Below are 16,029 nucleotides of genomic sequence, written 5' to 3'. Positions count from 1 at the left end.
GTTTGGACTGTACTCTTTGGTATGTGTCTGTAGAATGCAAATCTCACCCAACCCGAGGTCAGGGTGTTTGAATTCCATCATGGAGGTTTGGGCATGTTTTTAAACACCCCCCCCCCCCCCCCCCCCCCCCCCCGGCTAAGGTCAAGAGCGCTCTGAAACAGGTTTTCATCCAGGATGTCTCTGTACATTGCTGCATTCATCTTTCCCTCAATCTTGACTAGTCTCCCAGTTCTTGCTGCTGAAAAACATCTCCACAGCATGATGCTGCCATCACCATGCTTCACTGTAGGGATGGTGCCTGGTTTTCTCCGAACACATTCACACCACAGACTTCAATTTTTGTTTCATGAGACCAGGGAATTTTGTTTCTCATAGTCTGAGAGTCCTTCAGGTGCCTTTTGGTAAACTCCTCGCAGGCTGCCATGTGCCTTTTACTAAGGAGTGGCTTCAGTCTGTCTGCGCTACCATTCAGGCCTGATTGGTGAATTGCTACAGAGATGGTTGTCCTTCTGGAAGGTTTTCCTCTCTCCACAGAGGAATGCTGGAGCTCTGATAAAGTGACCATCGGGTTCTTGATCACCTGCCTGACGAAGGGCCTTCTCACTGATTGCTCAGTTTGGACAGGTTGCCAGCTCTTCCTAGAGTCCTGGTGGATCCAAACTTCTTCCATTTACAGATGATGGAGGCCACTGTGCTCATTGGGACTTTCAAAGCAGCAAAAATGCTTCTGTACCCTTCCCCAGATTTGTGCCTTGAGACAATCCTGTCTCCAAGGTCTACAGACAATTCTTTTGACTTCATGCTTGATTTGTGCTCAACTGTGGGACCTTATATGTAGACAGGTGTGTGTCTTTCCAAATTGTGTCCAATCAGCTGAATTTACCCCAAGTGGACTCCAATTAAGCTGTAGAAACATCTCAAGGATGATCATTGGAAACACGATGCACCTGAGCTCAAGTTTGAGCTTCTTCGTAAAGGCTGTGAATACTTGCGTTCATGTGATTGCTGTTTTCTTTTTTGCTCTCTCTCTTTTTGTGTTTTTAATAAATTTGCAAAAATCTAAAAAAAAAAAAAAATCATTGTCATTATGGGATATTGTAGAATTTTGAGGAAAAAATCAATTTCATTCATTTTGGAATAAGGCTGTAACATAACAAAATGTGGAAAACGTGAAGTGCTGTGAATATTTTCAGGGTGTACTCTCGACTTGGTTAATTGGCAGGTAGCCAGGAAGGTGACAGATGGAGCTACATTGGCATAAAGAGTTGTAACAGTAAATCATTTCTAGTTGGTGTGTTGTTATGTCATTGGTCAACATTTTCTTCATCACTCTTTTGCAGAAACTTGAGCAAACCCATCGCTGTGCAGTCAAAAGAAAAAGAGGATCGATATGTGCATAATTACAAGGTGACGCCCAGAGTGTGTGTTTGCATGTGTTTGTGTGTGTTAATTCAGACTACATGTAGGGTGATCAGATTTCTGATGGTTGATCACAAGTGTTTATGTTGCACTCCACACCTTACATAGCCAGGTGGCTAAATGAAATAATCTTTACGCGGCGGATAAAAGCACCAAATTTGGCATGAAGCTTTGTTAGGACCTATTAATCAAATATGGAATAGTAACCCTTGCGAATTTTGCCCAGCTTTTATGTAAATCACAAAAATTCTAAATGACTGACACTCGACTGAAAATATCATATATCTCCACTCACAAAAGTCCTAGGAAGGTCAGACTGGTGTCAAAATGGGGGTTTTCGAAGTCAAGGAATCTGATTTTGGGCATTGGAATGCTGTCAGGTGTGAACTTTTATTCATAAACTTCACCCTTGACGTCACGGAACAGAAACTTTCATTTATAATCTTGATCTTGGACCTCATGGAACCTTGCTTATGTTGTTAAACATGTCAAATCAACTTGAGAATGGTGTTACACAGCAGCAAATATACTAAAGTCCATAAACAAAATGTTGGTAGCTGCACACACATACTACAAACATACTATCAATGTTGACAAATCTCAAATATTTTGCCCAAATGTTCCAGGTCTCGGGTGAGTTTTTAGCCCTATGAGTTGCACTTGCAAAGTGGTGAGCAGTCCCGATTAGCTTTCTCACATTTGCAATGAGAATAGTCCCCTTTGCATGAGCATTTGATCAGCTGTCTGCATACTCTAGAGACTTCAGGAATTGAAGTCGGCCACCCAGTGTCCGAACTGTAGTTATCACTGAATCATCCATGTATTTGCGACTGTCAAGTGTTACCAGTTCTGGGAAATCATCCAAAATGGGGTTACCCATTCTTCTGAAGGTTTCAGTAAGTCTGTTGACCTGTCTCTGAAATGTCTTGTTTTGTGAGACCCTGTTCATGATTTTGAAAGTTCTAGGGATCATCTCGGTCATCATCTGGTATGTACTCTCCCTCAAACTGTGTCAGCAGTCTGGCTAGCTCTGGCCCGGAGAGCATAGCATTCTTGTTATGAACATCAGTAACTTCATGTATAGCACCATTCTTTAGACATGCTTAGCAACATATGGTTCCCTTAGGTCAAAGGTCAAGCTTATCAATAAAATGTCATACCTAACAGTATTGCAATGCTCAAAATCAGACTCTGACCCCCAAAACTCCCATTTTGACACCAGTCTGAGACTTCTCTAAGAGTAGATCAATCAATCAATCAATCAATTTTTTTTATATAGCGCCAAATCACAACAAACAGTTGCCCCAAGGCGCTTTATATTGTAAGGCAAGGCCATACAATAATGATGTAAAACCCCAACGGTCAAAACGACCCCCTGTGAGCAAGCACTTGGCTACAGTGGGAAGGAAAAACTCCCTTTTAACAGGAAGAAACCTCCAGCAGAACCAGGCTCAGGGAGGGGCAGTCTTCTGCTGGGACTGGTTGGGGCTGAGGGAGAGAACCAGGAAAAAGACATGCTGTGGAGGGGAGCAGAGATCGATCACTAATGATTAAATGCAGAGTGGTGCATACAGAGCAAAAAGAGAAAGAAACGGTGCATCATGGGAACCCCCCAGCAGTCTACGTCTATAGCAGCATAACTAAGGGATGGTTCAGGGTCACCTGATCCAGCCCTAACTATAAGCTTTAGCAAAAAGGAAAGTTTTAAGCCTAATCTTAAAAGTAGAGAGGGTGTCTGTCTCCCTGATCTGAATTGGGAGCTGGTTCCACAGGAGAGGAGCCTGAAAGCTGAAGGCTCTGCCTCCCATTCTACTCTTACAAACCCTAGGAACTACAAGTAAGCCTGCAGTCTGAGAGCGAAGCGCTCTATTGGGGTGATATGGTACTACGAGGTCCCTAAGATAAGATGGGACCTGATTATTCAAAACCTTATAAGTAAGAAGAAGAATTTTAAATTCTATTCTAGAATTAACAGGAAGCCAATGAAGAGAGGCCAATATGGGTGAGATATGCTCTCTCCTTCTAGTCCCCGTCAGTACTCTAGCTGCAGCATTTTGAATTAACTGAAGGCTTTTTAAGGAACTTTTAGGACAACCTGATAATAATGAATTACAATAGTCCAGCCTAGAGGAAATAAATGCATGAATTAGTTTTTCAGCATCACTCTGAGACAAGACCTTTCTGATTTTAGAGATATTGCGTAAATGCAAAAAAGCAGTCCTACATATTTGTTTAATATGCGCTTTGAATGACATATCCTGATCAAAAATGACTCCAAGATTTCTCACAGTATTACTAGAGGTCAGGGTAATGCCATCCAGAGTAAGGATCTGGTTAGACACCATGTTTCTAAGTAAGTAGATACGAGGTCTGTCCAAAAAGTAACGGACCTTTTTATTTTTTTCAAAAACTATATGGATTTGAATCACGTGTGATTGCATCAGTCAAGCTTGAACCTTCGTGCGCATGCGTGAGTTTTTTCACGCCTGTCGGTTGCGTCATTCGCCTGTGGGCAGGCTTTGAGTGAGCACTGGTCCAGCCCCCTCGTCGTATTTTTATTGTCAGGGAAATGGCTGAGAGACTGCCGCTTTGCTCCATGAAATTTTTTTCAGAAACTGTTAGAGACAGCCAGTTGGAAACCATTCGAAAGATTCAGATGGATTTCAGTGAAGATTCTATCGGCGTCACACGGATTAAGGAGTGTTAAAACCTTTATAAAGACGGCCCACAGCAGCGGAGGGTGCGCGGCGCACCGAGCGGCCATCGACAGGCTGGAACGACCAGATCATTTCTAAACTGAACGCTGTGTTGATCCGGGACATCGTGTGACTACCACAGAAATGGCAAGAGAGCTGGACATAGCACTTTTGCGGCACATTCCACTGTTACAGGAGATTTTGTAATGAAAGACGTGCGGAGGATTACGCGCGTCGGCACGGAGCCGCTCGTGGCGCGCAACAAAAAAAACACCTCCGTGTTAGAAGTCTCACAGGACATGTTGTGGCATGTCCAGCTGTTACACAATTTCTCGGATACTTACTCGACTGAAAAGCCATCGAAAGCCATCTGAATCTTCTGAATGGTTTCCAACACGGAGGTGCTTTTTTTTTTGTTGCGCGACATGAGTGGCTCCGTGCCGACGCGCGAAATCCTCCGCACGTCTTTCATTACAAAATCTCCTGTAACAGTGGAATGTGCCGCAAAAGTGCTATGTCCAGCTCTCTTGCCATTTCTGTGGTAGTCACACGATGTCCCGGATCAACACAGCATTCAGTTTAGAAATGATCTGGTCGTTCCAGCCCGTCGATGGCCGCTCGGTGCGCCGCGCGCCCTCCGCCGCTGTGGGCCGTCTTTAAAAACGTTTTAACACTCCTTAATCCGTGTGACGCCGACAGAATCTTCACCGAAATCCATCTGAATCTTTCGAATAGTTTCCAACTGGCTGTCTCTAACAGTTTCTGAAAAAAATTTCTCAGCCATTTCCCTGACAATAAAAATCCGACAAGGGGGTGGACCAGTGCTCACTCAAAGCCTGCCCACAGGTGAATGATGCAACCGACAGGCGTGGAAAAAACTCATGCATGCGCACGAAGGTTCAAGCTTGGCTGATCCAATCACACGTGATTCAAATCCATATAGTTTTTGAAAAAAATAAAAAGGTCCATTACTTTTTGGACAGACCTCGTATATGATATTTTCACTCAGTTGTCGGCCATTTAGAGTTTTTCAGATTAACATGAATACGGGGTAAATTTCAGGAGGGCTCTTATTCCAGATTTGATTAATACATCCTAATGAAGCCTCATGCCAAATTTGGTGCTTTTATCCACCACATAACAATTATATTGGAAAATGTCACTAAACCACCTGACTAATATCAAAAGTCAGCATCCAACAGATGTGTGTAGAATGCAGAATAAAGGATATTTGCATTTTGCCAAACAGGTAATTGTCCACATTTGTGCAGCTATGCTTACGTTAGCACTGAGATAGATTTGCATCCTGTCTGATTGAACATAAAACACTGACTGATCAGACATTATGCATGAACGTGCACAGTTTTGATCATTAACATTAATAATGTACAAATAGAAGTCCTTCAAAATGAAATGTAGATTCACTCGTCTGTGCCCAGTGCTCAGTGACATTTATCAGTCACAAATGAAAGTCCACTCTGTCAATCCACAAAGTCACAAAATGGACTAGTTAACGAATTTCACCTCTTCATTGATAATTATGGTGCTTTTGTAATTAAGATGCATCAAACACAGCCAAGGCATGATTCTGCCAACACTTCAGTTAGTAACAGAGCTATAATCTGTTTAGCCATTTCGTTCAAAAGGGAACAAAAAGTGTTTTCAATGTTAGTTGATTGAAAACTGATGCACGTAAATAAGTGTGTTGGATGCATCATATAATAATGTTTGGTTGTTCGTAAGTGAGCACATCCTGAGGCCCATCAGGCTGGTCTTTAGTCCTGGGTTCCATAGTTTGAATTTACCAGTGTCAGGCTGGTCTTTAGTCCTGGGTTCCATAGTTTGAATTTACCAGTGTAGTGAAGAGTCCATGTACCATGCAGGCTTTTGGTACCGGTTAAGGGGAATAAATGACACTTAAAGTTCAGTTTAGTATACCATGGCCTACACAAAAATATATGATGGCCATCCCAGGGTAGTAGCTTGTAACCAGGTAGGGGGCAATGAAGAATTACAGAGGGGTAAAAGCAGAAACATGTGCCAATCATTTTGAAGCGTATACCACATTATTTGTCTGATCACTGAGATTCCAATAAGGTGTAGTTGGGCCTGTCTGTGACTGAATTTTATGGGGTAAAAACAGCAAAAATGGTGACAAAGGTCAATTTCAGTTTGTACAGGGGTCAAACGTTGCTCCAATTTTGGTAAAATTATGACGCAGATTATTAGTTAAGTTAACAGGGCTTTTAAAAAGAATAGTTTGCACCATCTGTCATGCTTAGTTATCAGCTTACGGGGGAACATATGTAATAGAATCTAATGGGCGTTGACCTTAACTTTGGAGACTAACCATTCATCACAGTCAAAACTGTTCCATTTATTAATTCTTTTAGCTCAACCATTAATTTTCATCACTTTATCAAAATTGGAGCAACTTTAACTTTTGACCCCTGTACAAACTGAACTTTGTCACCATTTTTGCTCTTTTTACCCTGTAACTACATAACATTCAGTCTCAGATAGTCTAAACTATAAATGTTTGGAATCACGATGATCAGACAAATAATGTGGTATATGTTTCAAAATGAATGGAGCATTTTTCCAATTTTGATTCCTGAGTAAATCTTCATTGACCAGCACCTGGGTATAGCTACCACCCTGGGATGGGTGATGGCTATAGGCCAGAGGCTAGAGGCTGGATTGTGTAGTTCAGGTCAAAACTGACTGCTGCCTCATGGACTCTAAGTGTACCAGCGTGCTGGAGCCTATCCCAGCAGTCATTATTTCAGGACCAACACATCTACACAGATAAGCTCATTCACACTCTTACTCACACTTTCGGTCAATTTGGTGTGCACTAAGTCATGTATTTATTTTTCCAAAAGAAGTCAACACATAAAATTTGAGACAGTTTCAGGAAATTCTCATTTTATGAGGTATTGTCTCGGACTTGCATAAGGCGACTTGTCTGGTCACCTTATGTAGAATGGTTGTTTCTGTGAAAAGACCTTCCACCATCTGTGTTTGTTTTTATGGTTTAGTACCTGGAAGAGGAGTATAAGAAGGGCATTCGTGAAGACGACCCTATGCCCCCTGTCCAGCCATACCACTATGGCTCCCACTACTCGAACAGTGGTACTGTACTGCACTTCCTGGTTCGCATGCCCCCGTTCACAAAGATGTTCCTTGCCTACCAAGGTGGGTCACCACTAAGTCTTAGTTTGGAAATCACAATCCCTGGAAACTGTAAAAAGGATTTATACTCGAGACCTAGAGCCCAAATCCAGGACTGGAAAGCTTCACATCCAAGTCATATACAAAAAATAAAGTAAAACAATAAAAAAAACTGAGTATTTTTAAGTGCATGTGCTTGTCTGGTATGTTTTAAAAGCTCTCAGTTTCTTGAAATGGCATTTTAATTTGTAAAATCTTTCTGCATTTGCAGTACCTGATGTTCAACATACTTCTGTTTTCAGTAATTCTAAAGTGTGATAATTTACACTTCTTTTCAGTAAAAATTCATAATGAAATATGCATAAATAAATAAAGGGTTGTTAATTCACAGGTCTCATGCATAGCTCTGCATGTGATAATTACTCCAGTGCTTTAGGAGGAAGTGGTCGTAGCTGCAGTTTCAGACTGTACTGTAAATTAGCAATGGGACAACTAGTCATAATAGTCGACTACGACTAGCTAACAAGCAGCTAGTCCACTACTTTTTATTAGTCGACTAGTCAATAACCATTTATTAAGTTCATTTAACCCTTTAAAGAATAGACCTGCTCGAGCTGCCACCAACGGGTCATCTATGCCTAGTCGATGAATGTCGGTATTGTCTTCATGCTAATGCTGTTCTTTGTATTTGTGATTTTGTACTTATTTTTGTTACAATAAATGTCACATTTGAGTTTTACCATGAAGATTCAGAATTGGCTTCATTCATTCAATATAAAATTTAGTCATTGATTGAGTTTGAGTTTTTCCTTACCACTGTTGCTCTGGGGGTTAGTAAGGTTAGACCTTTCCTGTGTGAAGCGCCTTGAGGCAACTCGGTTGTGATTTGGCGCTATATAATGGAAAATAAATTGAAAATTGAAATTGATTAGTCAATGACTAATGGTACTCGACTAGTTGTCCCAACCCTATTATAAATGTTAATTAACTGACAAACTCCTTCGCAGCAGATGATTGTTCTGTATATCTGCAAAGCTTTTAGCTGCAGAGTGTCTGCGCTTTAACGGCTGCTTTCTTAATAATGCTTTTAGTCTTGTCAAATGTACACATCCAAAAACTGGAACATCTTGATCCCTCTTTGAGTGAACAGCACATTATCACACTGCATCACATGCATTAGCCAAGAAAGGTTTTTTTGCCTTTGTATTCTGTCGTCACCTCCTCGCTGTCTCTTCCTCTGCTCTTTTCTGTTTCCATCTTAATTATTGTCATTCATCTATCCCGCGTGTCTGATCCTCTGAGATGTCTTTTCATCTTATTGTAAATATTCCACAAGCGTTTAAAAGGGATCTTTTCAATCAGTGAGTTGAATCTATAATCAGGTTTGTCTTTGACCCTAATCAGACCAAAGCTTTGATATCCCGGACCGGACGTTTCACTCCATGAACACGACGTGGCGCCTCTCCTCCTACGAGTCTATGACTGATGTCAAAGAGCTCATTCCGGAGTTTTTCTACCTCCCAGAATTTCTGGTCAACAGAGAGGGTAAAGAAATAATCATCAGAAATAATAATTAATAAAGACAACAGAGGGGTTTTTTTTTGTTTTGTTTTTGTTTTTTGTTTGTTTTTTGCCCGGATTTTTGCTTCTTCTCATTTACAAATGATTTTCGCGCACAGGTTTTGATTTTGGTGTTCGTCAGAATGGCGAGAGGGTAAATCACGTGAATTTACCCCCCTGGGCTCGCAACGACCCACGTCTGTTCATCCTAATCCATCGTCAGGCGCTGGAATCTGACCAGGTCTCACAGACTTTGTGCCAGTGGATCGACCTGGTGTTTGGTCTTAAACAGAAAGGCAAAGCTGCAGTCCACGCTATCAATGTCTTCCACCCAGCTGTAAGTGGCTGCTGAGTTTGCCAAAATCACTAACAATACAAATTAATCTTTTTGGGTTGTTACAGATGTCACTTTTCATGTCACCAACTGCAGACCTATTTTGGCATGGATGTGTCGGCTGTAGAAGACCCAGTCCAACGCCGGGCCCTGGAGACGATGATCAAGACATATGGACAGACACCCAGACAACTGTTCAGTGCCTCGCATATCAGCAGGGCAGGTTCCAGACTCATGATGGAGGGGGAACTGCCGGCCGCCATGGGTCTGCTGGTTCACCTAGCCTTCAGAGAAAGCAGAGAACAGGCCAAGGAAGTAGTCTGCCCGGTAATCTCCACTGTGGTGATAAACCAGTCGCGGTACAGTGTGGCAGATATGATCCAGCACATTGTCTGTGAAATGATCTGCTTATCATTTGCCTCCCTTGTAGAGCCCTTTACCATGGATCAAAGGTTTAAAGTGGGGTGAATATGTAGGGTCACCTAGTGCACCAGATCCAGTGGTGTGCTTCAGCCAGCCTCACGGGGAGAGGTTTGGATCACTGCTGGCTCTGCCCACACGAGCCATCTGTGGCCTATCACGGAAGTTCTGCCTCATGATGATTTACAGCAAAGAGCAGGGTAGGAAACCCACTGGGGATACACAGGATTCATATTACTCGGTGTCCCATCGACTCCATTTATCTTGTGTTCTCATCTCTAGGTGTGCGGAGCATGCACAGCACTGACATCCAATGGTCAGCCATCTTGAGCTGGGGCTATGCAGACAACATACTGCGGCTGAAGAGCAAGCAGAGCGAGCCACCTATCAACTTCATCCAGTGTTCACATCTGCACCAAGTGCGCAGTGCTGTTCAACTGTCAAGCACAACATTAAATTATTTGCTAAAATCACTAACTAGGGTGTAGCCTAACATTACCCAGTGATCAGAGTACATGATGTACTCCTGCATGGTCTGAACAAGCTTGCTTATAAGCTAACTGGCTTGTTGGAAGGAATGAGTTAAGCTAAAGCTGTGTACACTATATTACAGTAAAACACATTTTCATGTTTCCTTATTGTGTGTTGTTGCGAAAGTCTTATGCCGAGGAATGTGACGCACACTGTGGGGATGCACTCATCAGTGTCATCAATGTGCGCTGTTCTTTTCAGAGGTCTGTAAATGTGAGGGGTGACCCACAATAACTGATTTGCGTGGGGATTTTTTTTTTTTACTTCAGTCATTATTTTACACATCCAAGCAATATTTTTGTTTTTAAATACATAATAGTTACATGACAATGACGTCAATTAGAGAGTTTTCAGTACAAGTTGTGCACAAAGCGGAATGGATCTGGCACAGTCTGACACAAATTGGGTGAGTTATTTGTGATAAAATCAGATATTTCTTGAAATATATGGAGGGATGAGCATTCCAACAAACTTCATATTGGCCAATGCACTTGTGCATCCACCCATCCCTTTTGCAGGTAGAATTTAATGTGGAACAACCAGGGCCTTCCAATGCACAGATATGGTAGTTGTCTGTCTAAAAATGCATCATAAAGAGGAAAAAACATATATGGGTCATATATCATTTAGCTCCTTGACAAAAATGTCAAGGAGCTAAATATGTGCATGTTTACCTCACTAAATGAAAATAAACTTTTTAATTGATTATACATTCTTTTAAAACATTAAAGTGTGACTTACCCCAGCCATCCTCCTTATTTTGGTTCTGGCTGTACAGTCAAAGTACAAACAAGTGGAGAGCCAAGTAGTAGTATCAAGATTATTCCCTATCTTTATTCAAGATGTTTCACATGGCTGTGGCAGATAGATGGTCATTTTAGAGATGTGGGGATGGACCGATTGTCTGACTAGGACATACATGCAGAGAGGTCCAGCACCAATGCATACTCACAGACTTTGATGATATTTAATAGTGTGGTCTTTCAGTTTGAGAGCTTGATTTATTTATGCTAAAACCAAGTGCATTCCCTCAGTCAGATGATCATCTTCTTGTTTTACTGCGGTTGGTATCGAGCTTAATGGTACATTACCTCCATCTTCTTCTCCAGAGTGTGGATTACACGGTACTTCATTCAGATCAGTATACAGGAGCAGCTTGTCATGTGTGTTGATGGTGCCATGTTGTGGCTGTAGATAATAATGCCTTTTTTCTTTAAACATATGGTGCTTCAAAATACAAATTGCAGGACCAGCCAAATAAGTAAGAAATAAGGTGTGAATTATTGTCCGGTGTCACAGACGGAACGGTCCGCCCTGCCTCCACTGCGCATGCGTTATTTTGGAGCTCAGCAGCTCGTCTAAGACGGAGTCTCTTCACCCAAAGCGATCAAATGGATTAATGGGATTATTAACCATCAGATGACACGGTAAAATCTCTTAAATCATTCTAAAGTCAGTTTTAAGCAAAAGCGAGACTGTTTTAAGCTGAAACAAGGCAATACTCCGTGATGCTTTGAAATGGCCAACGCGCAGTGAAACGCATCAGCTAACAGCTCGTGTAGCCACTGCGCTGTAATCGCTTCCTCTGTCTTTTATTATGAAATAATGCTGAATTTATGTGGAAATTATTGTTGTACAAATGCTTCAGATATCTGTCGCTGAGATAGATGATGACTGGAGTGCAGTTTGAAGCAAAAACGAGGTGATAATCCGTGAGCCGCTGCTAATGACACATGCGCAGTGAAGGCAGGGTGGACCGTTCGGTCAGTGACACCGGAAAATACCGTATGTGCAGCTTATTTAATAGAGTTAATGAGAAAAAACAAGTATAACACCACTGAGAAGTCAGGGATGGTAAACTTCTGCAAAGTAGAGCACGACAGCACTAATAAAAAACAGCTTAGAAAGCTGGTTAACATTTGTGAACTTTAGCTGTTCAGTCACTACCACGGTATTCAGATTTGCTTGAAAGGAATGTGTTTATACCATCTACTGTTGTATGTATTACAGTGTTCACATGTTTTTGGAGTAGTTTATACTTTGGAAGATGACATTATACAACCCAGTTGGCTAATATGATAACTGCCTCCTGTTTGGATATAGTTGGACCACTTCATTTTTCAGCACTATCAGCATGGCTTGTGGTTGAACTGTGCATTAAATAATAATTTGAATGACTGAACCGAACGTTTGCTGTTGGTCCGACTCTCGTTCGCTCTTTCTGTCAGGTGACCAGCTGCGCCTGGGTGCCCGATGGCTGCCAGCTATTTACAGGCAGCAAGTGTGGAGTCATCACTGCCTACAGCAACCGTTTCACCAGCACCACGGTGGGTTTCCATAGCGACGCCCCATCTAACCTTCCGCCTCCACATCAACACCCATACACTCGCATCCCATCACCCCCCCACCCCAATCTCACCATGCTCAAAAGCTCAGCTTCATTAGTCACATCACAGTTGCCCTTGAAATGCATTTCCACTGAGCCTGCAAGTGGGATTAGGGGTCTGGGAGTTCAGTCATCAGAGATGCTTTAAGGTTTTCAGTGGTCCCGGTGTCCAGTCTTTTGTTGTTGTTTTTTTTTTACTTGCTCTCGCTCTCTGAAGGGTCCTTTCCTGAAATATCTCTCTGTCCTGTTTCCTGATAAATGATGTTTTTGATGGAAATATTCTAAAACATGATACCTCACTGATGCTAGCATTGAGTGATGTGAATTAGCTGTGCTGTTTTTGGAACATGTCCATATGCTGTGTCCTTAGTCATCAGAGATGGAAGTGGAATCTCAAGTGCACCTGTATGGGCACACGGGGGAAGTCACCAGCCTGTTCGTCTGCAAACCTTACAGTGTCCTCATCAGTGTCAGCAAAGACGGCACCTGCATCCTCTGGGACCTCAACAGGTCAGTGTGCAAATTCTGATTTAAATTATGTCCTAGATGCTCCTTTGTGCGTATACTTGTAGTCAAAATGAAAACGTGATCATCTTGGGCAAATGAGTTTTTACACACCTGTTACATTTAAATGTTTTGGGGATTTTACGTTAAGCATCCTCAAATTCCCATTGTATTGTGACTGTGGAATTCAAACCTTGACAACTGAAAGAAGAGTTTAGATCTGAAATGTCTAATTTTAGACATGGACATCTCTGAAAGTAGACATTGGGATAAGACCAATTCATTTGTTTTGTTGTTTTTTTTTTGTTTGTTTGTTTGTTTTTTTATACAACTGAAGACTTGGGATTGAGATCAGAGTTAAAGTATTGAATGTCAACTTGTTGAGCATCACAGAACATTGCACTGTTTGTATCAGACAGCACAGTGTAGCAGTGGAAAGATCAGGCCAGGTCTTGTGCTTTGCCATGTCCTCCACATTATGGAACTGCCCTGGTCTCAGGTGGACATCACCCAGATGTACACTTGTTCCATACAGAGAATTTGAAGTTATAAACTCAGATCTGCTTTGTTTTTTTTTTGTTGTTTTTTTTGTTTTTTTTTTATGATTTTGGCAAAGGTATTTTTTATTCGCTAGCATTCTTCCTATTGCTATTTAATATGACACTTAAGTATATAATTTAAACATTGGGCACTTTTTTTCCTGAACTTGGAGATGATCTGATCTGTGATTGAAATGTGATCCAGTCTGAGTTTTGTGATTCATTAGACCCTTAGTGGATAGTCATAAGTAAACAGAAGTTCCTCCGAAATCCACATTCAGACCATAAAAAGGTCTCTGACCAAGAGCACGCTCAAATTAGAATTAACATTCAGTATGTCTGGAACTGTTAAAGGACTGTTAAAAGGCTCCAGCTGAAGGGAGGGAGCAGAGAGGCTTGGGAAGGAGTGGCCAAGGAGGGAAGCCTTGTTTAGGTCCTGAAATTGTGGAACTTAGGTGACACTATTGTGGTTTCTGAGCAATTATGATTTTTATTTGTTTGCTTCCTCAGGCTGTGTTATGTACAAAGCCTCACGGGTCACAAAAGCCCGGTGACGGCAGTTTCTGCCAGTGAGACCACAGGTGACATAGCAACAGTTTGTGACTCAGGTGAGGTGTCACTCTGTAACTTCATCACTTCTCTCTGCAAACAGCATCTTTTTATCTTGGACATGCGAATCGTGACTCATGAGTCTGTGTGTGCAGTGGGAGGAGGCAGTGACCTGCGCCTGTGGACAGTCAACGGTGACCTGATTGGTCATGTGCACTGCAGAGAGATCATCTGCTCTGTGGCCTTCTCCAACCAGACAGAGGGCGTATCTGTCAACGTCATTGCTGGGGGACTCGAGAATGGTGTCGTCAGGTGAGCAAACGCTATGTTCACATTTCTTCCTTTAACTGATTTAGTCACACTGATGTTTTTTGTTTGTTTTTTTTTTTATTTTTATGAATGTATTTGGCTCAGGCTGTGGAGCACCTGGGATTTGAAACCAGTACGAGAGATCACCTTCCCCAAATCAAGCAAACCAATCATCAGGTAGAATGTGATGATACCAATGGGCTCTGACGTTTCTGGTTATTCTGATAAGAAAGTGAGCATTAAGACACTGCTGTTCATCTCTGAAATATTTTGTCTGTCAGCTTGACATACTCGTGTGATGGCCACCACCTCTACACAGCAAACAGCGAAGGCACAGTGATGGCGTGGTGCCGGCGGGACCAGCAGCGCATGAAGCTACCGATGTTCTATTCTTTCCTAAGCAGCTATGCTGCAGGATGACTGTGTACGTTTACGACTCAGCTTTCTCCTCACTCCAGCCTCAGCGAGCGGAACCCCCCCTCCTCCTTCCAAGGAAATGGAAAAAGACACGTCAGCACGGTCCGACTCTTCAGCTCCCCCTGGGCCCTCCCTGACTTTTAACTAAAGCCAACCACAGCGCTCCCAGCATTAAGAAATTATAGTGAAAATAACATTACGTGTGTACATATATTTATATTTATAGACATACTGAAGAGGAATGAAAGATGATTGACTGAGGCTGCAGCAGACACTTTATACACGATGCGTAATTTGTTTTTGTGCTATGATCTTTGCTTGATGTCATTTCTGGTGTTGATTTTCATTGTACCTGGTAGGCTGCTATATTCTGGCCATGCCAGACCTAAAGTGTGACTCTCGCTCTCACCTCTGCAGTACGTCACCCACAGTGTTGCTGTCTGACAGATCACTGCCCATATATCACGCTGACGCTACAGTAGCCATGAGGGAGCTCGTCTTCGTTGCCTGCATCTTCTGTGGGAGTAAGATGGCGATGTGCTGTGGTACCATGGTCCTGTATCACTCTTGGAGTGATGGGTTCAGTGTTATTTTGGAGGGGGTGACTTTTTGCCTGTTCTATTTTTGCATGCTAGCACGATGCTAACCTTGTTCATGTATCTGGATAGGCCTGTCGTGATACTCCTTTACGATGGCTGTTTAACTTGAGCCATTCCTTGGATTATTTCATTCCAGAATGAAAGCTTTTCCGGAGTTACCGGATTTCTGAATATGGGGTGTGCTGCTATGTATACCTAACATTGTTGCATTGGCATGACAACATTGAATCATATTAAAGAAAATGCCAACCGTGGTTGATGTGACATCATATGCTGTAATTAGCATGGTCTTGGAAGGTCCCATAAACAATTTAGTGCCACCAGATGTCACTAAAGCACCAGCATCTCAGACCAAAACATGGGCTTCCCTTCCTCCACTACTCCATCCCTCCTCCACTGCTCATCGAGGAGAAGAAACACCAGTTGAGTGAACGTGGAGCCATTTACGAGCTCAGAGTTCTCCACATTGGAAAAGCCAGAGTTACGTTTATTCTAGTCCAACCATGCTCTTGGTCAAAGGCCTTACTACCTTATTCTAGAAAGAGGCTACTCTGTCATCTTGCATGCATAGTGCTGCATGCGTTGTCACTGC

The 16,029-nt window shown here is 42.3% G+C and overlaps 1 protein-coding gene across 1 annotated transcript in view; it reads left to right on the top strand.

Moving 5' to 3' along the window:
• Window positions 1–15,991, top strand: part of lyst (lysosomal trafficking regulator) — a 143,913-nt gene extending 127,922 nt beyond the window's left edge. The window contains 13 exon segments of the mRNA XM_034184385.1: window positions 1,341–1,407; window positions 7,157–7,313; window positions 8,694–8,834; window positions 8,969–9,186; window positions 9,280–9,510; window positions 9,614–9,803; window positions 9,886–10,022; window positions 12,363–12,461; window positions 12,891–13,030; window positions 14,074–14,171; window positions 14,268–14,424; window positions 14,527–14,598; window positions 14,703–15,991. Coding sequence (XP_034040276.1) covers window positions 1,341–1,407; window positions 7,157–7,313; window positions 8,694–8,834; window positions 8,969–9,186; window positions 9,280–9,510; window positions 9,614–9,803; window positions 9,886–10,022; window positions 12,363–12,461; window positions 12,891–13,030; window positions 14,074–14,171; window positions 14,268–14,424; window positions 14,527–14,598; window positions 14,703–14,841 — 1,846 coding nt within the window. The 3' untranslated portion in view covers window positions 14,842–15,991.
• Window positions 15,992–16,029: the final 38 nt, after the last annotated feature.

Source organism: Thalassophryne amazonica, chromosome 13 (genome assembly GCF_902500255.1).
Source record: "Thalassophryne amazonica chromosome 13, fThaAma1.1, whole genome shotgun sequence".
In the NCBI taxonomy this organism is placed as follows: Eukaryota; Metazoa; Chordata; class Actinopteri; order Batrachoidiformes; family Batrachoididae; genus Thalassophryne; species Thalassophryne amazonica.
The sequence above is the reverse complement of the archived record's forward strand: the minus strand, read 5'-3'. Positions and strand labels throughout refer to the sequence as shown.